The sequence below is a fragment of the Ovis canadensis genome, chromosome 14, assembly GCF_042477335.2.
Source record: "Ovis canadensis isolate MfBH-ARS-UI-01 breed Bighorn chromosome 14, ARS-UI_OviCan_v2, whole genome shotgun sequence".
In the NCBI taxonomy this organism is placed as follows: domain Eukaryota; kingdom Metazoa; phylum Chordata; class Mammalia; order Artiodactyla; family Bovidae; genus Ovis; species Ovis canadensis.
In genome coordinates this window covers 49317287-49344293 of record NC_091258.1, presented here as the reverse complement: position 1 = coordinate 49344293, position 27007 = coordinate 49317287, and the positions used below count along the sequence as shown (strand labels likewise).

The 27007-nt window shown below is 37.9% G+C and overlaps 1 protein-coding gene across 2 annotated transcripts in view; it reads right to left on the bottom strand.

Moving 5' to 3' along the window:
- TANGO6 (transport and golgi organization 6 homolog) overlaps nucleotides 1–27007 on the bottom strand; it is a 180541-nt gene that overhangs the window by 133342 nt on the left and 20192 nt on the right. For both annotated transcript variants that reach the window (XM_069550149.1, XM_069550150.1), the window contains exons 5-11: nucleotides 26850–26986; nucleotides 24334–24496; nucleotides 20504–20586; nucleotides 7324–7436; nucleotides 5479–5655; nucleotides 2583–2715; nucleotides 659–850 (exon numbers count right to left, since the gene is read on the bottom strand). In XM_069550149.1, the coding sequence (XP_069406250.1) occupies nucleotides 659–850; nucleotides 2583–2715; nucleotides 5479–5655; nucleotides 7324–7436; nucleotides 20504–20586; nucleotides 24334–24496; nucleotides 26850–26986 (998 nt within the window). The remainder of the gene's footprint in view (nucleotides 1–658; nucleotides 851–2582; nucleotides 2716–5478; nucleotides 5656–7323; nucleotides 7437–20503; nucleotides 20587–24333; nucleotides 24497–26849; nucleotides 26987–27007) is intronic.

Here is a 27007-nt window from a genome sequence, read left to right as displayed (position 1 = left end):
ACCTCTGAGCCATAAAATTCAATGTGATCTTATCATCAGTGATTTTTTTTTTCAAAGTTGAGTTTTAATCATTCTCAACATTTTTTTTTTTCCTGCCATGACATACAGCTTACAGGATCTTAGTTCCCAGACCAGGGGTTGAACCCGTGCACTCTGCATTGAAAGGCCAGAGTCCTAACAACTGGACTGCCAGAGAAGTCCCTCCTTCTCAACTTTTACTGTACATTAAAATCATCTATGGAGCTTAAAATAAAAAATACATATGCCCAGACTCTAATATAGACAAGCTGAATCAGAATCTCTAAAATGGGGCTGGGCATCAGTATTAGGAAAAAGATCCCAGGCAATTTATTTGCACCAAAAGTTGAAAACCACTGAGATATATAAATATTTAAAACAGTTCTGTTTTATGTGCACGAGAACCACTTCAGGAGCTTGTTAGACATGCCGATACCCAGGACCTATGAAAGTACTGACGCTCTTAGTCTGGTGTGGGCCCAGTAATTTACTTTTAACCAGAATTCCAGGTAGCACTGATACAAGTGTCATCAAAACACACTCTGAGTGACATTTTAAAAAATATCTTTGGGAAAGAATGAAAGAAACCAAAACAGACAAATACCACCAGGCTGGGATCCCTTATGTGGCAGCCACTGACCTGAGTGATGTTGGTGAATATCTGCTCAGACATTCTCTCACACAGAAGAGCCACCAGTTGGAGAACCAGCAGCTTCCGCTCCTGACCTTCCACCAGAAGAGTCTGGTGCTGCTCTAATTCCAAAAGGCTTTTGTTGGAGAAAGACTTCATTTTAAACTCTGTTTCATTTTCCACAGCCATGTGAGTTAACTCCTATCGGTGTGGGAGAAAAAAAAAGTAAAGAAAAATCCCACAGAACTAAGGACTTTAAAAACAGAAAACTCATTTGAAATGTATATATGGAGAACCAGTCTCTGTTCATTACAGCATTAGTTATAATAGCTAAAAACTGGAAACAAATGTCCTTCAATAAGAGAATGAATAAGCTGTGATGTATTTACTATATTGCAGCAATTGAAATAAATGAACTAGATCTACACAGATATCAATATAATCTTACAAACAGAACTGAATGGAAGAGGTAAGTTGCAGAGTAATACATATATCATGATGCCAAGTATATGAAAATGATAAACTTTACAATAAAAATCATAAACACACACAACACAAAGAACTAGCCTGACAAACTACTTACTTTATCACTATTTTTATGATCTCTACCACTAGCCTCCCTTGAACTGAGGTCATATAACATTTCCAAAGCCTTTTTAGTGACTATTAGATGCTTTCACCACCAGAGTTCTTTTTCTCTAGGATATTCAGAACTGAACTTTTACTAACAGGTAATTCATTACTGTGGGTTTTATGAGATTTTCCCTAGCTTTCATCTGTAAATTTCCTTGGGAATGGAAAACCTTAAGTTCCATAACAATGAATACTTTAACCACAGCATTAATAACTAACAATTTAGAGGAGTGGTACCCAACTGTTTCTGGGCAATTTTGCTCTCCAGTGGGCACTTAGCAATGTTGAAAGACATTTTTGGTTGTCATAACTGGGAGATGACACAGACTTCTATGGGTAGAGATCAGGGATGCTGCTAAACATCCTACAATGGACAGGAAGCTCCCACTCAAAGAAACAAATACCTAGCCCAACATGTCAATAGCACCAAGGTAGAAGAACTTTGGTTTAAAGCAAAGCCCTTTGACTTTTTGAAACAAATTTTAAAGAAATCATCCAATTAGGAGAGTATTTTCCTGGGATGTTATTTACAGTGAGTGGCTGCACAGGGGTATGAATGTGAATAAGAGAGGCGAGAAACCTCAAAAAAGTATCCCCCACTTCAGTTCTAGGAACATTAGCCCTGATTTCCTCCTTGCATTCTCCCAACCCACACCAACCTTAAACTCCATAGACATTCTCTTAGAGTGGACATTTTCTTTAGGGAAAATACCAAAGAAGGCAGAGATCAATGACAGGGAATCAGAGACACTGACTCATGGTGTCTAACAATGCAAATAAGGAGTAACAGGGTGTAAGTTACTGACATTAGAGCAAAAGAAAACAAAGCCACCAGACTAAGAAACAAACCCGGAAAAGGTTTCAAGTGGCTACAAAATGAAATGAAAGAGGCAGAACTGCTAAATCTCCTTTCCAAATACCTGACAAAACAACAGTCAGAAAGGATGAGGGATTATTCCACAGCTGTAAAACCTGCTATTAACTTCAAAAGAGTTCTTACTGTCAACACAGAGCAAAGATTAACCCTTTCCTAGCTCAATCGCTTTACTTTGGTCATCTCTAAAAATTCAGTGGAGATTACCTCTCAAAGGAGTTCGACCCTATGCGTACTGCTGAAGGTAAATTTCTTTTTGACTGAACCAAACGCTACTAAAAAAAAAAAAAATTACCCTATGGACTTTATTTCTCCTAAATTAAGACCTAATTTTAGAACCTAAAATTATGACTGCCTGGCAAATTCAAAGGAGCTCCTGATACTACCCTAGAATAAAAACAACAGTGAGCTATACACAATTCTTACTTTCAAGCAGAAGATGAAGAAGTCACCTGCTAAACCACATTCCTGGCAATGGGACAGCAAGCCCCCAAGGTGCTCCACTTGGCACTGCTCTGAGGACACCCTTTGGTACAGGGCTTCATCTTCATCTTCATCACTGCAATGCAGGGGGAGATTTATTTCCCAGAGTTATTCCTTTTTTTTTTTGAGACCCCATTAATAATCTTCTAAAGTAACATGTTAATTTCATACAATAAATCATTATAAAGCTCAAAAACATTTAAATTATTTTCCTGTTTCTCCATGCTGAAAAAGTTATTTATTCTCAGAAGCTAGGCTATCATGTCTTCTATAGTCATTTGCTCAAATGGGAAAAAGATTCATCTGAAGATGGACGTTGAAACATCACTATTGATATTATTTCAATAAGCTTCAAATGTAATGAGGAATTAAAGTATAGGTTTATCCATATATTCTGGTTCCTGAAGAAGAGGAGACAAGAGAAGGCTGAAAAGCGAGGCCAGACCACAGAGAATGTTGGATGCCATTCAAAGGAGCTTGGATTGTTTTTCAATGAGCTGCTAAGGGTTATGAGCAGTGGAAAAAAGACATAATCTTCATAGGAAAGATTCAGTCAATCTCAGGGAGCCAATTGTTGACTTGTAAAAATCCATAGATTCAGAAAACTGAGTAGGCTGAATTTCCAAGTAATAATGTGGCTAAATTATCAAAAACAGTGTGGTGATTTCTGCAAAAAGTTTAAAGAAAATTCTCATAAGATACTATAGCTTCTAGTTTTCATTCATCAGATAAGTGAAAAGGCCAACATATAATATTCTTATACTGTATCATGTAAATGAATACAAAGGTACAGAAGATACATTAAAAACAAGACATTAAATCGTGTAAACTGTGATTAGGATAGTTGGTAATTTTTGTTTCCTCTTTATGCTTTTTTATATTATACAAAGAACATTTACTACTTTTGTGATGAAAGAACAAAGCTTCTTTCAGATTAAATTGAGGGAAAAAATGACAGGTGTTGCTTCATTTCAGTGAAAAGTACAATTATTAAAGTTAATTTAGCAAACAGTCTCACTGGGCAGTATGTCCCAATCTGCTGGTTCACTAGTAACATAGTATTTATAATTCTTTAGTAGAATGAATCACCTAGAAGTTAAGTTTAGGATTACTTCCTATATTATCCTAATATCTTTTAGAGATCAGTCATGTTATCTCAAACACATTTTAAGTTAGAAGACAAGCTGAAATTGTGTCTAAGCTTCTGTGAACCATCCTATCAAAATGAAATACCATATTCAAAGATTCTTTAAAAAATTTAAAAAAGACATGCTAACAATTACCTTCAGAAGCATTGTTTTATTCATTCCTAAAACTGCAATGGAAGAATCAATTTCAAATAGTCATATTTAGCTCCAGAAAAGTAACAATTCTGGATCCAAAGATGATAAAATCTAAGCTGCTCTTCTAAAGTTTCTTTAATCAGACTTCTTATTGATAATTCGTGCTGCTGGGCAGAATGGTGGAGTGAAAGGTAAGTCGCGATAAAGACCACAGGCTTGGGGGATGAACACCATGAGCAGTTTTAGAAGAAATCGTAAACACACACACACACACACACACACCACACACCACCACCACCCCACCATCCCAGTCTGGTACAGTGTCAACTTACTGGAGAAATGGAGAGTCTTCAATCTGTAATAGAAGCTATGGACCCTATTTTCAGCAAAGAATCTGTATTTGCATATAAAAAATCCCTTGCATATAATTTCAAGGGGATTATAGAGTCTCAGGAGTCCATGTAGAGATCCCTGTTTAAGGATCTATCGCTTCTGGCAGTGAATGGAGATTCACTCAATCACTGCCTATTTACTTTTTTTCCTGCCAAGGAGAGAAACTATAGTTTCAATAGAAACTGTTGATTTTGACATACTTGCACTAAAGATTTATTAAGATAGCAGTAAGTTTTAACTGCTGATAAGTCAAATAATATGAAATTTTCTATGCAGTCACTAAATTGGTTCCAGTCTAAACTGTTCCAAAGTGGTTTTAAATAAACATGACAGAAAATATTAAGCTCCTTTTGTTCAGGAGCATAGTTATAACTGCAAAACCTACACTGATGGTTCTATTTGGAATCAATATTTTTTTTCTATTTGAAAAATAGAAAAATTTTCTGACTGAATAAGTGTTTTAAAACAAAACAAAAAAACTTAATCAAGCTAACCATGAATAAAAATATTAGACTTGAACACTTTAACAAACAGCAGCACTTTGAATGTGACGTGACATTTGAGTACAGCAGCTGCCACCAGTTAAATATTACATGGACTCTGATCAACAAGAACTTGTGTTCTGAGGTGGTAACATATACTCATATCACCCAGAAAAAGGAAATAATATAAAATACATTTGTGAGACATAGGAGAAATAAATTATCCATCCCACTAACATCAGTTAGCTGCTTTCTAAACAATCCCTAAGAGAAACAAACCTCCACCACAAAAGAGTGCTCTGAGAGAATTTCCCTTAGGAATAAGTCTGACTCTGAACACACATATACTATTTTGAATGTCAGAAAGAGAACTGAATTGTTATAGCGTTGAGGGTGAAAGGTGTTTGCCAATTACTCTGATTCACTGGCAAAGACTCTGCGAAGTAAGTGGGCTTGTTATGACGCAGTGCTGTGAGACTGCAGTAAACTGCACCTATTAGTTAGCATCTAGGAAAGACCTGGAGGATCATTTAAGGCTCACCTTTCACTTAGAGATTATAAATAGCACCTCAGCTGCTAATTTCTGGTTTCCTTTCTGTCAGCGCCCCTTAGTGGACAAGTCACAGAACAGCCTTTTGGGTACAATTAAATCTGAGGAGAGCAAAGAATGGGTGGACTCACCACACGGCCTCCTTGATGGTGATCATAATGCCGCCCTGAGGGGCAGCTCTAAAGTGGCACAGAGAATGGAGAGAGGGCACAGATTTGTCCAACCCTGCAAATCCTTTCAGGCTAGCAACTGCCTTGTTTCTCTCCAGTCTCCCCAGAATCCATAATAAGATCTCTTGGCAAAGTGACCTGGCAGAAAAAAGCAGTTATAAATGAGCTTGTCATCTTACTCTACATGTCTAACAAGTTAACACAGAAAAAGAAAGAATGACTGTCAGGTTCCATGCATTCTAAACGCTGGCACAATCACCTAGTATTACTGACGTGTGGGAGCGGAAACTCTGCTTAAGAATTTCAGAAAGCAAACATCCTGAAATTTGATGAGCGACTGACTAACCTCTGGCTGTAGAAGCAGCTCTGATATGACACATGAGCCCCACATGGTTTTTTTTTTTTTAATTCCAAGTGTACTCACTGCCTTTGGATCAGGCACTGTGAAAGAAAGTTGGCACATATCAAACCATCTACCGTCAATGGGACCAATAACTGGTGACCAAGAAATAGTACGCCACCAAATTCTTGCTGAGTCCTTATCCCCTCTTATCTGTGCCAGTCAACTAGGATAGAAGTGGAATAAACGTTTGCTTCTTCCTTCTCAGTCTGATGAGACATGATAGTGCTGTGAGGACTTCAATTTCAAAACTAGAACAAGAGTTATTACAGGAATGGTCTTCAGAACCCGAATTCACACACTTATACCCTCCATCTTCCAGTGCACTTTCTCTTGTCACTTCCCTCATGGCTGTAAGCTTCAGTGACACCCTAACCAAAAGGCAATATGTAAGCTGTGAATAATATGCCAGACTGAGTACTTCCCTTTATCAGGTAACAATGATGATGATAATGACTATTTATTGAGCTTATAATTTGCCAAGGACAGTGCTATATACTTACTTCAATATAGTTAGCTTTCATAATAACCCTATGAAGAAGATACTATTACTATGTATAAGATTACATATGGGGGGATTTCCAAACACCAAAAATCAGAATTCTGTAGGACTTCAGAAAGGACAGAAATTTTTTTAATTTTTATTGGAGTATAGTTGATTTGCAATGTTGTATTAGTTCCAGGTGTATAGCTACCTGAATTTATACATACATATATCCACCCTTTTTTAAGGTTCATTTCCCATATAGGCCATTATCGAGTATTGGGTAGAGTCCCCTGTGCTATACAGCAGGTCCTTATTATCTATTTTATACCTAGTAGTGTGTATGTGTCAAATCCAATCTTCCAATTTAAGTCTAATAAGGAGGGAGAAACAACACAAATCACTGTGAGAACAGAGTTGATACAAAATGAGTCCCACTTAAATTTCAATACAGAAGATTATTTTCTGGATGACTGAGGAACTCCTTCATTCTCATTAACACTGTGCACAAACACCAAATCCAGACCTAAATTATAGAGTGCCACATTCAGATCCAGGTTTCCCAAACTTGATTTCTAACTGCTCACAAGGTGCTCATGGTCTAACCTCTATTTCCTCCTCCCCAGACATACAGTAGCAGTATTGTTCACTGGTCAAACAGGGGCATGCCCATACATGTAAACAGAGATTTTCCCTCTGATGTCTAAAACAGAGGCTGAGGAAAGTCATTCTAGAAACTAGACCCAATTCCCCTGCAATCTGCAAAGCGCTCTTTCTTTTCTAGAGGACTGTCAGAAGTTTTTCTGACCTTAAAAAAAAAAAAAAACAAACTACGAAGGGGCATAAGTCATACTCAAAAGAACAACAACATGCAAGAAAGACTTCACTGTTTATAAACAAGAAGGTTCTCTAGGTTGTTTACCTTATATGAGACACGCTCTGCTTGGTAAAACAGTAGAGAGAGAAGAGGACTCCCAGGACAGGAAGCAGAGAATCCACCAACACTGGTAAAGGTTCATTCCCGACCACGTACACCTAGGGAAAAGGTCACAGTGGCACAGTGAGTGCAAGGTCTGAGGAATGGGAGTCAAAAGTCCGCACACCTATCAGCAGGGCTGAAGGCTTACCTTAAGCAGCACTCTAGTCCTAAGGTGAACATTTTTAAGGCTAAGGCGAAGGGAAACACCTGAGATTGGCAGACAGGTTGAAACACAGGGAGACTGAGATGAAGCATCACCCTTCATGCATGCAGCCTGAAGAACTGCTGGGGAACCAAGTAGGTGGTTCCATTTTCTGACCTATTCCTTTCCTACTTCTGACTAGCTCAGAGCCTCCTCATCTACTATTCATCTATACAATAATTATCTTACTGCTAAAGGCTCTGCTACTAGGACTAACAAGCAAACAGAAAAGCTTAAGACTAGATTTAAAAGAAAAAAAAAAAGCAAAACAAAAGTTTGCTCTAGGTTTGTCCTTTTTCTTAATATTTGTTTTTATTCATTTATTTGGCTGTGCTGGGTCTTAGTTGCAGCATGCAGAATCTTCTACCTGTGGCATGTGGGATCTAGTTCCCCGACCAGGGATTGAACCCCGGGCCCCCTGCATTGGGAGCACAGAGTCTCAGCAGCTGGACGACAAGGGAAGTCCCTGGATTTGTCATTCTCCAGATGTGACTGCCACATGGGCAAGTCCTATTCTCTCCAGTTCAATCAATGTGCACCTAGATCTGCACTGGCTTTATAGGGTTAAGCGTGCAAGGATGCTGAAGCTTATTAACAATAACTATGTTAAATATTTTATTTGTACCTTTCAAAAAGGATTCAACAAACTTTCTGAATACATACTGGAATCAAAGTACTGTTCTAGGCATTGCACTACTCTGAATATCAGAGTGAAGAAGAATTGTTCTCTTTCATTGCTTGTGATCTAACAGGAAGAATAAAATGAGTTAAACCAATAATACTGTTATTATTATTCAAGGTAGATAATTTTAAATACCTTAGGAAGTGCTAAAATGCTATTCAAAACTCCAATCAAGCATAATAGGATTTTAAAATGTATTTAATTCTGTTCTAATAAATTAACTAAAACCTGATGGTGTCAACTGTAATCATAATAAAAGAAGAAAAAAGAGGCTCTGACAATGACTACACACTTGACAATGGAACACACATATGTGTTCCAGAAACTATGCTAGGATTTTAATCTTCCAGGTACCAGGTTAGATTCTTTTAAAGAGTTGGCTCATTGAAATTATAGCAATCTCACAAATTCTGTATTAGCAGACCTATTTGTTTAGTATAATTGTTTTACAATATTGTGCTAGTTTCTGCCGTACAAGTGAATCAACTATATGTTTACATACATCCCCTCCCCCTTGAGAATCTCCCTCTGACAACCTCCCCATCCCACCCCTCTAGGTCCTCACAGAGCCCCAAGCTGAGCCTCCCTGTGCCCTACAGCAGCTTCCCACTAGCTATTTGACACACGGTAGTATTATGTATGTCAATCCTGCTCTCCCAATTTGTCTCGCCCTCCCCTTTCTCCAAGGTGTCCGCATGTCTGCTCTCTACACGCAGACCTATCTTAAAGGGTGAAGAAAGGAAAACTCAGAAGAGGCCCTAATTAACACAAAGAGAAGTGAGGTGGAAATCAATAATGTTTATGGGAAACTAAAGGTCAAGGGAGGCACAAGCTGGAAAAATCTCTGTGCTTTTCCACAGAACCCTGTCCCTTTAAATCAACCCTAATTTTTCATACTCCTTAAGCCTCCCAACTCCTCTGTGGAGCCTGATAACGAAGGAGCCAGCTTCCTGTGCATGATCTAATCTCCATAAGCCCAGCTAAATGAGGTACATTGTATGGCAGTGTTCAGAAATAATATGCAGGCCTAATTATGATATCACAAATTACAGGAGGTAAAAAAGGAGATCCCCCAGATAACGTAAGGGCCTATTGTTTGGCTCTGGATTGTGTGTTCCCAGAGGTAATCCCTGTGGAGCCATCCTTCCTTACCAGCATCTTCAATACAAAAAACTAAAAAACTAAAAAACAAATGAAGCTAAATCTGTATTATTTACTGAGCCAAAGCACTTCAAACTTTAACATGAATTCATATCAAGCACATCTCTCAGAAGGTATGCTGTTGTTGATAAATTCCTACAATGCTTAAATTCTCTTCTAATATTTTTCTGTATTTTCTTAGAAGGAACAGAAAAAACTGTAGTTATCTTATACAAACGAAAATTTTATCCATTTTTACATAAAGGTGCAGCATATGTTTACTGAGTGCCAATTTGTGAGACATATTCGTGGTTCTAAGGATATAGTGGGAAACAGAAACTAAATAAATATAAAATATCAGGTAGTGAAAATGCCAGGAAGAAGAAAAGTGTAAAAGGACAGAGAGTGAGGAGGGGAAGACCATGTGAAAAGAGGGAGAAATTAAGAGTAACTCTTATCAAGTCACCAACTAATAAACCATTAAGTTCATAGATAAGAACAGAGAAAAATTTTTTTTCAAAGTAGAAAGATTTAAAGTCTCCTTTGGCTCAAACTGATCAATTAGCTTTTTCTATGAGAGCTCAAAGAACTTGAATGAGTTTTGCTTGACACAAACGGGATTGCCACCTCCCTTCCAACATTCATTCATTCAGTTAAAATTCTTCTTTGGACTGAGCTCCAATCTACTTCTCTTTACATGTCCTTACTGGAAGTATATCTATTTTCCAAAAGTTTTGGACTGACCATCTAAAGACAATCATCAAAATCTGTTTTCTTAAAATCCACCCTACAACTGCTCTGCATCCTAATGACCAGAGAGCATTTTACAGATGAAAGACAGGCAATGGTACTTATGAAACTGATCCAGCTTAAGTTCTACCTCTTCCATAGGCCTGCTATATTATTTCATTGTTCAACAGTTCATTCATTCATTCTCTAATTCAAATAACCATTAAGCATCTAACCACCATCAATGACTTTTCTTCTATAAATCCCAAAAGTATTTTAGAGCTTGTAACATATAATCGGTCCTTGCATATACAGTTATCTCTGACCTCTTCAACTATCCTGGAAGGCAGAAGTCAAGTTTCCTACTTTAGCACCTGTAAGAATAGATGATTAAGTTGTGTTACCTGAATTTTTGGTGAATAAGCAGTTGAAATGCAGCAGTATACAATTTAAAGGCACCCCACTGTTACCACTTTTATTAAGCAATCAGTAACAACCACTTATTGCATGTCTCCTCAAGAATGAACCAGGTATTCAGCTAAACATTTAACATATAATCAATCCTCACAAGAATCTTGCAAGTTAAGCATTTTATTCTCATTCTAAAACCGTGAAAAACTGAGGCTCAGAGAAGTGAAGTTAGTTGGGCAAAGGTAGACTGTTAGGAAATGGCAGGGCCAGGATGAACCCAGATCTGTCTAACATAAAAGCCACACACAACCCAGAGACAGAAAACAAACTAGCAGCTCCCAGGGTTGAAGGGAGGGAGAAGTGGGAACCGAAAGCTTAATGGGTATGGGGTTTACATTTGGGATGATGAAAAAGTTCTGGAACTAGCCAGTGGTGATGGTGGCTGTGCAACACTGTGAATGCCACTGAATTATACATTTTAATATGTAAAATGTATAATTTTATGTTATGTGTGTTTTATCACAGTGAAAAAAAAAGAGCAAAGCATATACCCCATGGCCTCCCAATACTGATCTCCTCTTGTGCATAGTATTTTTCTGTCTTCAGCCCTAACCCATACCAACTTTGTCCCTGCTGGAGTCCCTCAGAATCAATGGATCCCAGCTTGTTAGGCTATTTATGGCCCTGTTTCTGCAACCTCTGCAAAGTAGGGCTGAAGCTCCCAGTGGCACCATGGACAGCACCTCTGCATGGCCTCCTCTTCCTTCTACTGAGGATCTTATATAGCCCCTTTCTACCAAGGTTTTGTAGCCAGTCTCTTCCAAGGACAGCCCCCTCCTTCCAATCTGTTGCCTCACGTGCAGGTTAACAGTGTGGTCTGCACCTGACATCTAACATTACCGTCCACTTACACTCCCGAAGTGAAATCTGGTCACTTTCCCCTTAATGTGGATGTTCCACATCCCTGACTTGTATCCGGAATTCAGTGAACCACAAAGGGACACGGAAGGCTGGGCTGATTCAGCCAATGCTGCAAAGCGATCTCTTGGTGCCAGCACTGACAAGGACCAAATGCACTAGGGGAAAAAAACTCTTGCAATGAAGTCATACCACAGGTGGAAAAAACTGCTGGGGCCAGTTTTCCTTCTAATCACATGCACACCAGGCTGGTGACAATAACAACTGAAGAAACAACAAAAACACAATAGGTAAGTTGTTCCTGCGCAATGAAGGGGAGGATCTGACTGCCCTACCTCTACACTCTAATACCCAAATGTTGTAGAATTTCCTTGAACCATGTTTATGTGCAGTCTCTTTCTAGTGGACAATCTTCCCTGCTCACTAGGAGGCAAAGTGGGATGGGGATTCAAGTTCTGAAACACAATCTAATACTTGTTGTCTTATTTCTTCCTGTGATAAAGATGTTCCATATCATTTAGAAGTTTCCTTTTTATAGCAGTAAAACTATCAGGTGTGTTACACATAGGATTGCTTGTAAATACTTCCACTGACCTGTTGAGAGATTTAACATGAATCAATTGACTTCTCCGAATCTTAGTTCCCTTATCTGAAAAATAAAGTAGTAGTAGTAGTAATGTTAGTCACTCAGTCATGTCTAACTCTGTGATTCCACAGACTGTAGCCTGTCAGGCTCCTCTGTCCATGGGATTCTCTAGGCAAGAATACTGGAGTGGACTCCCATTCCCTTCTCCAGAGGATCTTCCTGACCCAGGGATCAAAGACAGGTCTCCTGCATTGCAGGCAGATTCAGAAAAATAAAGAGGTTGGTTTAATCACGCTTTAAAACTCTTTCCTATCTTATCCAGCATTCTCTGACTGGACTGCAAGTATGCTCATGGTGGTCTATACTTTTCTGGTACCTCAGCCATTGAGCAGTAAGACTAGCTGAAAAAAATGAACCACTCCTTCCTACCCCCCAATATTTGAAACACTGACTCTTCAACTTGACTAAGATATAATAAATTTCTAACCTTTCCTCACATGCTCTCTGTTCCATCAGTTCTGAAGTTAATACTCTAAAGATGAAATCCTGTTTAGCTGAAAGGTTTCCTCATACCTCAAGGGTACTTAAGGTATCTGTACAACTAGGGATGACCAAACAAAATACCAAGAGATGGGAAAGCTAAAGCAGGGATGGGAGAGACAGACTCTCAAAGTATCTTTTTAATTCTTTGGTATGAAAAAGCCTCTCTGAGAATAAGTGAAATGGTGCTTTGAAGACAAGTGGAATTTCTATAACAACTTTAGACTTTTTCAGTATAAATGCATAGGACAAGACACAGGGGCAAAATAAGAGACCAGTATGTATCTAGTAAAACCAAAACAGCTCAGAAAAGATTAGACAAGGAGACAGATGGGTACCAATGACCCCACTGGCAGCCTCGGGATTTCCTCGTTCCTTTTTAGGGATTTCCACATCCATTTAGGAATGCATCTTGGCCTACTATTACAGATCCAGCCCTGGGAAGAGGCGTCTGTGGTTAAGCCTCACAATCCTTCATCTAAATCTAGAGGACTGCTGCTCTGACAAGTAAGAGAGGCATGTTTCTGGGCGCTCTTAACTATAAATCACACTCTACTGTAACTCTTTCTTTGCTTGATTGGGAGCTCCTTGAAGGTAGCAGCTGATTCTTAATCATTTCCCTACTTGTAAACCGAGCAGAGTGGCATTCAGTAGGTACTTGGTAAATTTTTTGGCATCTGATTGACTGAATCAAAGAGTGAACAAAGTATACTGGATGCTGTTTACTTTCTCAAAAGTTGTATTTTTGTGGGGAAGTTACAGTGCCCTCTCTATTTTCATTTTTTCTTTAAACAAAAGCTGCAGCATCTAGAAATTATCAGTCAATGCAAATTAACTAAACAGAATCACAGAACTTCAGCCACGGAAGAAAGAGCAGATTGAATAGGAAGTTTGATTTTATTCTATTGACTTGTTCAGCATCTAGCTTCATGTCTGGAGGGCTGAATTTCTCGGGGAAGACTGGAAATCTGAATTTAGAAAGAAAGGAAAAACTAGGAGGAAACAAAACAGTCAAAAGTATTAAGAATAAACATGTGTTTCTGTTTCAAAGCAAAACAAAACAGAAAGCAGCCCTCATGTGCTCATTTCATAGACTTCCATCATATTGTTAAACATACATCCTTTAGACACCCCTCCAGAGTAGCTGCAAAAGCGCCGGGAAGCACTGAAAGAGCATCTAGTAGTCCACCGGTTTAGACTCTGAGCTTCCAATGCAGGGGGTGTGAGTTCAATCCCTGGTTGGAGAACTAAGATCCTACATGTCTTATGGCCACACACACCCCCAAAAAAACATAAAACAGAAGCAATATTGTAACAAATTCAGTAAAAACTTTAATTGGGAAAAAAAAGGAAACACGCGTGTGAACTTTGTTTCAGCTACCTATATGGTTGCTCAAATCTATACAGTGGGTGAACACATTTAAACCTCTCCAGGTCCCAGTTTCCTCATGTATAATGTAGGCATTAAAGCTTTTAGCATAAGCACTGATTAAGATAATTCATGTTAAAATATTTTGTAAAATTTACAGCCACGTGCAAATGTTAAATTTAGTCCTAAATATTTTATTATTGTTGCTGCTACTGTAAATGGAACAGCTTTCTTAATTTATGGCCTTATCTTCTGCAGAGATGTACGTGTATGGAAATACAAATATGATGAGGCTATTCAGACTCAAGCTGCCTAAATCCTAACACTGAAATTCAGTACAGGTTGGAACTTGATTTTACCCCTGTTAAAGATTAAGCTAGTCAAATGCTGGCTTCTAAAATATCCCAGTAATCCTTTTGATTAGTAGTGTTCCAGAATTTCTAATGCACTTACTGAGTTTAATTAAGACTTGTAAGAAGCAGAAGAACCAAGCAAGTTACTTAATATAGTACTTTGCACTGTTCATGCTTTCAGAGCATAATGCATAAAACAGTCTTTTAAAAACAGAGTTTCCCTGAACCAAAAAGGAACTGATATTTTTTGAGCACCTATTATAGAATATGAGCCTACCAAAAGTTACTTTATTCACCCAGTAGGCAACTCAAGTGTCAAATTTAAGTGACCTAACATCACCTAGATAGTCAACCCTGGAGTCAAATTCCAATCTTAAGTCCATTTGACTCAAAAAGCCAAGTGCTTTTCACTACATTATACCACAGAATCTGAACTGCAGCATTTAAAAAATTTACTGTTTGAATCTCCCACATCCTTGAAGGATTTTTTTTTTTTCCAGTTCTCTGCATGTTATTCAAGGTTACAGTTCAACAGGAGATGGAAACATCCAGAAAGAATGACTGCCTTTAGGGAGCGTCCACAGGTGAAAGGAGACTAATGTCTCACTGCAGAGCCTTTGGCACTTATTAAATTCGTACCTTGTGCAAATATTATCTTTCTAAACAAAGAAAGAGTAAGAGAGAAAGAGAGAAGGAAACATTGGTCCTGGGACCAGCTCTGCCACTCACTCATATGGTTTGGGACAAGTCACTTCACAATCTTTTGGATTTTGTTACCTTTACTGTAAAAGGAGGGATTAATTTGTCAAAACCCAAAGAATGTACCACATCAAAGGTGAACCTTAATGTAAACTATGGACTTAGGGTGATATTGACATGTCAATGTCAGTTCATCCACCATGACAAATACACCATCCGGTGTAGGATGTTGACAGTGGGGGCAGCTTTGCACATGTAGGGGCAGGGGATACATGGGAACTCTATACTTTTCACTCAATCTTTCTGTGAACCTAAAACTGCTCTACAACATAAAATCTATTCAGAAAAAAAAAGGATTACACTAAATAATTTCTAAAATTCCTTCCAGCTCTAAGATTTCAATATTCTAATGTACTCCACACGAATCATTAAAAATTCAGAAGGCGGAATAAACTGGTCAATCTTTCATTAGAAATTCATTAAGATTAGATGCAGGGGTGGGGTGGGACAAAGACTTGGATAATTAAAGTCATGATTTCCTAAACCTGGAAACAGAGAGATAAAATGGAAATAAGAATGTAGAAAATAAACTAGGTCGTTTCTAGCCTTTCCAATCCTAAAACTTATTCTGCCATTAGGGAGTCTTGGGCAAGCACAGTGAGGAATACAGACAGGCAACATCCCTCCACCTCCAGTATTGGATGCTGGCCAGTTCTCTTAAAAGCAAGAAATGTGCTAATCAGAAAGAACTGGAATCCTTTTTTTGGCTGGGCCACACAGCATGTGAGATCTTAGTTTCCCTATCAGGTATCAAACCAGGCCCCCTGCATTGGGAGTGAAGAGTTTTAACCACTGGAATGCCAGGGAGTTCCCAGAACTGGAATTCTTCTATCCTGTCCTACCCAGAACCAATCTCCATGCCATCTGGGCCTCTCTTCACCTCTGTAGGTAAAGAAAAATACATGAATCCCTTTCATACTAGGGAGGACAAAAGAATATAAACATTCTAGAGATCAGGCTCCAGACACTCAGAGGCAGAAGACAGAAAGGAATGCCACTGAACTAAAAGCTATTTGAGAGGCATATACCTTTTTCAGCGTAATTTTACCAGAAATAAAGCACACACATAGCAGTGATGACAGTTACTTACGCAGACTAAGTACAGTGGCTACGCCAAGTGTTCACTTCACTCGACCAGCGCCTGTACATATACTACCTGTTCTGCTAAGAACATTCCACCGGGCCCACAAGGATCACCCGGCCCCAGCCCGCGCCGCATGTGAAGGATGCAAGCATAAGAAGGCCTTCCCTTGTCACTGCTCCTGCCATAAAATTTTCATTCAGAGAGCTGGTAGCTGATTCCTCTAAATACCAAAACGTATTTATATTCTAACAATTCTGGAAGGAATTATACCTAAGATGAATTGTGTGTAACCTTTGCCTTCTTAAACAAAGTGCACAGAACACAAAATACTTTGTTTTTCAACTGATAATATACTCTTTGGGGGTATATTTTTATGTCTCCTTTCTTGATCTTCTATGCTCTTGTCACTGTGCCTTAGTCAGTCTAACTTCTGTTACTTCTAATTCTGCTGTGGTCTTTAAAAGATAACCAGTCTGATCAGGACTGCGTATAAAGCAGAGATGAAACTGGCTCTGAGGACTAAGGGACTTTGAGCAAGACTAAGAGGGCAGCCAGTTGGACATCTGTCGTAACACAGGTGACATGGGATGTTAAATTGGAAATGTCAAGTAAAGCAACAAGATAAAATGCACTTAAAACTCCAAAGTAAGACACCGACTTTGATGCGATCAAGACCATAAAAACTCCTCATTCGGAAAGAGGGAAGGAAAGATCAAAGGTGCGGATACCAAGAAGTGACTTATGAGGAGGATTTCTTCAGAAAAAGCTGCTGGTGAGAGTGAGTCCCACTCCACAATCCACCAATAACAAAAAGATAATAACCCAATATAAAAACAGGCAAAGGCTCTTAATAGAAATTTCTCCAAGGAAGACATGCAAATGGCCAGTAAGACAGACAGGCTGTTCAACATCATTAGCCACGTTGTTATTTAGTTGCTAAGTCGAGTCTGACTCTTTTTGTGACCCCATGGACTATAACCTTCCAGGCTCCTCTGTCTACGGGATCTCCCAGGCAAGAATACTGGAATGGGAAGCCATTTCTTTCTCCAGGGGATCTTTCCAACCCAGGGACTGAACTTGTGTCTCCTACACTGCAGGCAGATTATCATTGAGCCACCAGGGAAGTATGTATGCCTCATTAGCCATGAGGGAAACATAAATCAAAGCCAAATAAATATTTTTTTAAAAAACCATCGAACACTGAAGAGTCAACTACAAAAGACCACATATTATATAATTTCATTTACATAAAATATCCAGAATAGGCAAATCTATAGAAATAGAAAGTAGATAGGTGATCACCTAGGGTTAGGGGCAAAGCAAGGAGAATGGGAGATAGCAGCTAATAGATTTCTTTAGAGGCATAAAAATATTGTAAACTTAGATTGTGGTAATGGCTGCACAACACTGTGAATATACCAAAAAAACTGAATCAAGCATGTAAATGGGTAAATTGTGTGGTATGTGAGTGCCATCTCAATTAGTCTGTTAAAAAGACACAAAAAGAAAGAGCAAACACCAGAGCTGGAAACGTTCCCAAATGCCTCTCTAAAATTAAAACACCCTCTTGTACCCTCTCTTGTTTCCGAGTGAGTTGCTGGATCAATTCAACCACCCCAGATGTTTTCCTTATTTCCTGCCTTTGAGCTGTACTCTATAATTTAGTATTAGCAGAAAGTTAATAAAGACAACATACTCTTTGTTGCTCAATTTTACACCATGTTTACCATTTTCCTCCAACATACACATTTCCTCTGTTTTCCCTCTGCAGCTGAGCTGCCAAATCCTTGTAGAGGGAATAATTACCCTTCTGTACCCCTTCCTGCTTTCAAGACGGTCCCAGTCCTTATGCATAATCAAGTGTCCACAAAACTAATGTTTTGCCTGTCTCTTCAGGAAGTTTTTACTTCACTCAGCTGTTCATTATGAGGGGATTTTCCCCCCTCACGGCGGGCAAGAATAGGAGAAATGGACAGGACTCACTATTTCTCCATCTCTTTGATTTTTAGAGGCTAATTCACTTGCCAGAAAGAAGCTGTCTTGCTTTTTCTTCTAAAAGCAATTTATTGACTTTCACTGAACACTACGAGGAGTTTGTACCAAAGTTTAGTCAAAATTAGTCCTATCCCTACCAGCACTTTTAAGTCTTTCTAACATTCCACACCTGACTATTTTACTATTTTTCATCATAGTATTTCTTAGCTGGAATATGACTGAAGACAATCTTTCTAAAAGTTATTTGGGCCTTATTCTCTAATTCAGAACTTTTGCTTTCTAGACTGTTCTGCATAATTTCTTATCTTCATGTTATCTGAAAAGTACTTGCCTACTAACAGGAAGAACAGGATATAAGAACTTCCTTTTCATAAGTCTCTAAATGAGGCATTAAATAAAAACAAACAGTATTATAGCCACTAAATCATCATGTCTTATTTTATCCATGAACAATTTAATTCTGTACTTGTGTGCCAGGTCAATGTTATGAAGGTTATACTCAATTTTTTTCAACAGCAAAATTTAATAAAAGGTTAGTGAACATTAAACTTTAGGAAAAAGTGACTGTTACAGAGAATGAATTTTGAATTTTTAAGCAGTATGCATTTATATCCACCAGTTTATTAGTATCATACATAAAGCGTAAACCTAACCAAACCAAAAGCAAATGCCTTCTCTTTGGTTTTTTTTCGGCCATGCCACGTGGCATTTGGGATCATAGCTCCCCGACCAGGGATTGAACCTGAGCCCCCTACATTGGAAGTGCAGAGTTTTAACCACTGGACCACCAGAGAAGTCCACATCTGCCTTATCTGAAAGAACATGACCTAATATTAACTTTATACCCTTATACACTGCTGGGAGCAAGGTAAAATGGTACAGACACTTTGGAAAATGATCTGACAGTACCTCAAATGATTAAAACACAGGATTACCATACGATACAGCAATTCCACTTCCAGGGATGAGAAATAAAAACGTATAAACACACAATAACTTATACATGAACATCCAGAGCACCATTATTCATGGCATCTGGTCCCATCACTTCATGGCAAATAAATGGGGAAACAATGGAAACAGTAGCTGACTTTACTTTTTTGGGCTCCAAAATCACTACAGATGGTGATTGCAGCCATGAAATTAAAAGATGCTTACTCCTTGGAAGGAAAGTTATGACCAACCTAGAAGCATATTAAAAAGCAGAGACATTACTTTGCCAACAAAGGTCCGTCTAGTCAAGGCTATGGTTTTTCCTGTGGTCATGTATGGATGTGAGAGTTGGACTGTGAAGAAAGCTGAGTGCCGAAGAATTGATGCTTTTGAACTGTGGTGCTGGAAAAGACTCTTGAGAGTTCCCTGGACTGCAAGGAGATCCAGCAAGTCCATTCTAAAGGAGATCAGTCCTGTGTGTTAATTGGAAGGACAGATGTTGAAGCTGAAACTCCAATACTTTGGCCACCTCATGCAAAGAGTTGACTCATTGGAAAAGATCCTGATGCTGGGAGGGATTGGGGGCAGGAGGAGAAGGGGACAACAGAGGATGAGATGGCTGGATGGCATCACCAACTCAATGGACATGAGTTTGGGTAAACTCCGGGACCTGGAGATGGACAAGGAGGCCTGGCGTGCTGCGATACACGGGATTGCAGAGTCGGACATGACTGAGCAACTGAACTGAACTGATGATAACTCCACATTTAACTTTTTAACGAACTGCCAAATGATATTCCCAATGCAGCTTTACCTTTTTACATGAAATATAATTCTGAAAGCTCCTTACTCTTGTAAATGTTTTTAATAGTATGATATCATTATAAATGCATTGAAATAAACTTTAAAGAAGAGTATTTACCCCAATGCCATCTGGGCCTAACAGTAATGGATTTCATTTTTGTTAAAAATATATATATTTAAGATTATAATCATAGAGAACATATAATTTATATAAGTATTTTTTCACCTTTACTGTATATTTAGGAAGTCATTTCCATAACTCATTTACTCAAACATATTTCTTCATGATGGTGATTCTATCAAAAATTATAAAGTAGATTCAATATTATCATACATGTTTAGGAAGCCTACAGTATTGCAAATGTCTTTGTCAATTTCTTCTAAGGATATGCTTTCATCAGTGGCATATGCACGTAAGAGAATCTGAACTGCTTAAGATTCAAAGTAAATGATTAAATTAACAGCTTATAGTTTCCAATTTTCAAAGTAAAAAGATTTTGATGGTTTGGAATTTAAATTAGTAATTCCAATCTTGAAGAATCAGTTTAAAAGACAAAATTATTTTAAAAGACTAAGTACAAAGATTAACTAAAAATAATAGTGACTTAAATTACCAACCTTATATATATCCTCAATACATCTACTAAGTTGTTGTTCTGTCACCAAAATGGTCCCTGGCACCATATCACTCTCTGGAATCTCTAAAGGACAAAAAACAAAATTATTCATGCTCAGCATCTCAATGAGCCTAAGGAAAAATGCTTTATTAGAAAGTTTGGGAAGTAACAGCTGAAATTAGAAAATCAACATGGTTACAATACAGCACCATTCAAATACAATATTTCACAGAATGTTTCACTGATTACAAACATGCATTGTTATTTTATATATCAATAAGAAAAAAAAGCACTTACAAGTAACCTATGAAACATTATCACTTAGAATTCTAATTCTAAATTAATGAATGGGAAGTTGGAAATTAAATTAAATGAAAATGGCAGAATTAATAGCTGTATCTGGGTTACTTGGTACACAGATGTTTATTTTACTATTCTCTGTACATGTATTTGAAAATTTCCCTATAAAATGTAAAATTTTTTTAATTTAAAAATTTTAATTAAAAAAATTTTAAATATAAAAATTTAAAAGCTGAACTTTTAAAACAGAGCTTTTTTAAAAAAATTATTAATCGAACTTAGATTTATTTTACAGTTTTGTTATATATCATTTTTTTCTTTGCTATTCTGCATGGCATGTAGGATCTTAGTTCCCTGACCAGGGATTGAACCTACAGGATTGATGCCCCCTACAATGGAGGCATGGAGCCCTAGCCACTGGACCACCAGGGGAAGTCCCTATCATTCCTGATAAAAGCTAAATAGTTGGAATAAACAGGATAAAGAATTAAAACTTCACATTAATTAGTGTCCAACTCTTCTGAAACATTTTTGGTATCTGTGTTGTGCCATAATATATTGACTTCTGACCCACAGAGTGCAGTGATGTGATATCCTCAAGAGCCCTTGGTTTTATTACTGTCATCACAATTTTCTTCAAAGTCACCGACATCCATTCTACAAGTTTTAACACTCACTTGCAGACATACACAATACCACAGTTGCTACCTGGCCAACAATGATAGTGAGATGCATCTAGATATTAGAGTTACTACAATGTGAAAGAGATTTCCAAAATAAAGTTTTTTTAATGTGAGAAAAAAGTGCATCTTGAAATTGATAAAATATGGTAATTCATCATACTTGCTATATATCCCTAAAAAATATGCTGCAATATGAAAAACCAAATAAGAAAGCGTATACGTTAGATTGTTTTTCTAGCGGCAATGATGGGGTTTACGTATAATAACAGTCATATTCTCACTCAGTCCTTTTTGTTATCAACAGATGTTATATGCAAAACATGTAGCTGGCATTACAGATGTAACCTAACGTGTAAGAATGCGTGGTAAAGAGATGCCCAATAAATATTCTTTGAATGAATGAATAACGTCCAGGACAAAGATAACTGGCCCACAACTGGACTGAATCTAGGCCTCCCAAGCATAGTGCTCTAGCAGTAGCGTCAGTCACTCAGTCCTGTATGACTCTTGCGACCCCGTAGACTATAGCCTGGCAGGCTCCTCTGTCCATGGAATTCTCCAGGCCAGAATACTGGAGTGGGTCGCCATTCCCTTCCCCAGGGGATCTTTCCAACCCAGGGACTAAACCCCAGTCTCCCGCACTCCAGGCAGATTCTTTGCCACTGCACTACCTGGGAAGCCCTGGTGCTCTAGCCCAGGGCTCAAACTGGAACACACACTTGAATTCCCTAGTGGGCCAGTCAAAGCAGTGCTGGGCGCAACATTAGAGTTTCTAACTTTGTAGATCTCAGGCGGAGCCCAAAAAGTTGTATTTCTTATCAATTCCCAGGTGATGCTGATGCTTCTGGTCTTGGGACCACACACTGAGAACAACTGCTCCAGAGTAAAGGAAATACCTGGTCAGTCACAGGCAAGAAGATAAATAGATTAGGAATGAAGTATGGTCTCACATGAAATTACATACAAATGAAGTCCTAGGCCTTGATGACGAGTGCCAATAGAAATAATACTTCATTTTTTGAGTCATTTTTTGAGGAATACACTAATCCCAGACTAGATTTCTATTAAATACATAAAGGAATTTTAATTATTTATTCAAATATCATGTTTATCATGTTTGAATAATCACAAGTTCCACTTCACCAAAGCTCAATTTGGTGAAGCTTTACAAGCACAAGAATTAGGCTTTCTTTATTCTCACCCACTGAATATTTACTGGAAGGACTCATGCTGGAGCTGAAACTCCAATACTTTGGCCATCTGATGCAAAAGAACTGACTCATTTGAAAAGACCCTGTGCTAGGAAAGATTGAAGGTGGGAGGAGAAGGGGACGACAGAGGATGAGATGTTTGGATGGCATCACCGACTCAATGGACATGAGTTTGAGGAAACACCAGGAGTTGGTGATGGACAGGGAGGCCTGGCGTGCTGCAGTCCATGGGGTGGCAAAGAGTCGGACACGACTGAGCAACTGAACTGAACTTAAACCCCTCTACACAGATTCAGAAACATTTATACTATAAATGACTTCTATAAAAAGTCTACACAGAACTAAACTGGGCTTAACCACACATCAATTTTTCTCTTTATTTTTAACCTCAGAAAAGACTATTATGGAAAGGTTTTGTTTTTTTAAAAAACTCACTAAAAATGCTGAAATGATACTCTGTATCCTAGTACTAACCTCAATAAAGCATGAAAATATACAAAGGGAAGTGGTTAAAAGACATTAAAACACAAGGGAGGGAGGCTCAAGAGGGAGGGGAGGTATATATACAGTTATGACTGATTTTTGTTGTTGTAGGGTAGAAACCAACACAGCACTGTAAAGTAATTGTCTTCCAATTAAAAACAAAAAACAAATACACTTAAACTCTCTGGCCAAATCTGGGAAAATCTGAGCATCTAAATGAATATAGGAATATTCAGACATCCACTGAATCTGTTTTCAAAGAGATAAGGCAAGGAGAAAACAAAAGATCTTCCTTACAGAAGAATATCAACTAACAAAATAAAAACAATTTAAAGAAAAAAAAAAAAAGAATGTCACCATTTTACTGGCAAAAATTATCAGGGGATACCAAACCACAGTATGAAGAACTGTTTAGAGACAGGATATTCACACTGTCTCATATGTCGACCATCCCACAGATCATTATTAATTAAAAAGGGAGGAAGGTATTTTTACAGTGGAGAAATCTGGTTGCTACCACCTTAATCAACTAATCACATTTAACTTCACTAATGGAATAAACTGATGACATGTGTCCATAATCTGATGGACTGAAAAATAAAATCGTATACGGTATTCCTGCCAAAATGTTTAACCTGGATCTAATCACGAGGAAACAATTAGACAAATATAAACTGCAGAACTGTCTATAACCTGGGCTTCAAAAGTGTCAGAGTGAAAGACCATCAGGGATCTATTCTACATTAAAGAATTAATGTAACAAGTAAATGCAATGTAATTTTTAAAAAACAGATATAAAGGAAATTCTTCGGACAAGTAAGAAATCTGAATTAAGTCTATATATTTGAGGATATCTGCAACTAACTCTCAAATGCTTCAGGAAGAAAAATATGTATATGTGTAGGAACAGAGAAAGAGAAAGCGAACATGCCAAAATGTTAATTATGTGAAGTATATAGGGATGAGACAATGTATTCTTAGAACTTCCATGAAGTGGATTTTTCAAAATAAAAAGTTGAGGAGAAAAAAACAAAACTAAAGACACTTAACTACATAGACTTAAGTCATTTTTTTTTTAACTTAAGTCATTTAAATCCAAAACACAGAAGAAGGTCCTTTAGAGGGACCCCAAACCACCAGACTTCCTTGTTTACCTGCTGTATTTAAACATCGATGAAGAGGAGCTAACATGGGCTGAAGTAAGTACTTGGCTGCCAGTTGTGGCTGTTCTCTTGACATAGTTAAAAAGGTTGTGGTGGCAACTCTCTGAAACTGCCGTGCTGCCAATTTATCTTGAAAGTGAAATAAATCCAAAATCTAAAAGAAAAATTCCATAAGGTAAATACCAGAGTCTTTGTAAGAAGCACTACAACAACTAAGAAAAGAACACAGTTCACATTAATTTCTTTACACCAAGAAATAAATTCACTGCAGTAACACTGATCCAACAGAACTGTTTGTTTTTTTAACTAATTTAACTACCCGGCACCAAAGGGTATGAGAACTGAAGGAGCTATGTTTTTATTAAACAATTTTATCAGATTTATAAAATATGTGTAATTTGTAGAAAATTTGGAGAATAATTTTTAAGAAAAAAAATTCCAAATTACTATGAACACTTTTGGTGTATTTTTTCCAATATGTTCCCTGTATAATTCTTTCCTCTTTTCATCTGAGACCATATTTAATACTCAATTTTGTGTATTGCTGAAACCTCCTCATATTGTTATAAATTCCTCAAAAATATTATTTCCAGATATTCAGCTTTCCCCCTAAATTTTGCTATGATAAATAGCAATTACGGGGTAAAGGCATATAAATATATTCAGAATCTGAAGAGCCTGTCAGATCTGACCAAGGGTCTACTTTATTCTCAAAAAATAAACATTAAAAGACAAAAACCAAACAAACAAACCACTGATCTCTCATGTTTGAGTCTAAGTATCCAACAGAAAAGTGCATTCTGTTCCTGGCTTAAAAATGACTCAAACGTTTTGTAGACAGGAGAATCCGCTGTCCCAAAACTGTATGTGACCTGTGATGCTGCCAGAAACAGGCTCAGCAAGACTAAAACCTATGACTTGATTGTCTCATTTCCTTAAGTGCCAACATTATAGCTACTAGTTTTAGAAAACGTTTACCCATCATTGCAAAAATAACTTTATCCTGTAAGATACTTTCTACTTAGTATCTTCCAGTGTAAGATTTTACATCATGATATTTGTTCCCATGCATGCTTCCCCATGAGAACCTGAAGACCAGCGTAACAGCTGGATGACTTTCTTTACACTGTTCTCCAAAAGGCATACCTTACATCTAAAAGCATGTGGCGAGGTAACTAAGAACACTCCTTCCACATTTCCACCTATCAGATTAACAAAGAAAAGTTTTGTAACACACTGTGTAGGCAAAGGTGTGGGAAAACAAATACATATATAATATCAATCAAAAATTTAAATACATATACTTTTTAAGCCAATCATTTCAATTCTAAAAATTTTCCCTATTAACTGGAGCATTGTAACAGCAAAACAATGGAAACAATTTAAATGTCCATTAATAGGAAGCTGGTTAAATAAATCATGGTACATAATATGATGACATACTATGCACCCAAGAAAAAGAATGAGACAGCTTAACATGAAATGATCTCCAAGGTATACTGTTAAGTGAAAAAAGCAAAACTGAAAAATAGTGTGGGCAGCACATTATCATTTGGGTAAAAATTAGAATATAAAAACAAATACATACATATATAATTGTATACATATTATTCACAGATTGTCTCTGCAAAATAAAGAAATTGGTACAGAGACAGGAGAGAGACTTATTTTTCCGCTTACTCTTTTGTGCTTTTTAAAATTGTATACCATGCTAATTTACCTTTTTTATTTACTACATATTTTTTAAAAAGTAATTAAAAACACAGAAAAGATAATAAATATGACAAAACTATAGTTCCATGTTCCAGTTTTGAGGGCAAGCTAGTCAGTTACTAATGATGAAAGTGAAAGTCATTCAGTCGTGTCTGACTGTTTGCAACCCCACTGATACAGTCCATGGAATTCTCTAGGCCAGGATACTGGAGTGGGTAGCCTTTCCCTTCTCCAGGGGATTGTCCCAACCCAGGGATTAAACCCAGGTCTCCCACACTGCAGGCAAATTCTTTACCAGCTGAGCCAGAGGGGAAGCCCAAGATTACTGGAATGGGTAGCCTATCCCTTCTCCAGGGGATCTTCCCAACCCAGGAATTGAACCGGGGTCTCCTGCAGTGCAGGTGGATTCTTTACCAACTGAGCCATCAGGGAAGCCTAACAGTTCAGTCTCTCCCATGGTTTTTTAATGTTATTAAGAAAGTCCTTCACTGAATAATAAACATTATATTAACTCAATACTGTTGTTGTTGTTTAGTCACTAAGTCGTATCCGACTCTGCAACACCATGGACAGACAGGATTTTCCAGGCAAGAATACTAGACTGGGTTGCCATTTCCTTCTCCAAGGGCGTCTTCCCCACCCAGGGATCAAACCCGCATCTCCAGCACTGCAGGCATATTCTTTACCGCTGAGCCACTGGGAAGGCCCCTAACTCAATATTAGGTGAACATTAAAAGTCCTCTTTCTATAAATAAGCAGATAATCCTCAAACAGACAAAAGAAACATGATTTACCTGGGGGCAGATATCTCTATAATAATCCTCTGGTGAAAGAGACTGCTGAGGACAAGAGGCTAAAATCTTTGCAATCAAGTCACACTTCTTCCAGTCCGCAGCTGTGGCCTCAGCATCACTCCCTCCAGCCGCCCCAGCTGTCAGCAATGGATACAGAT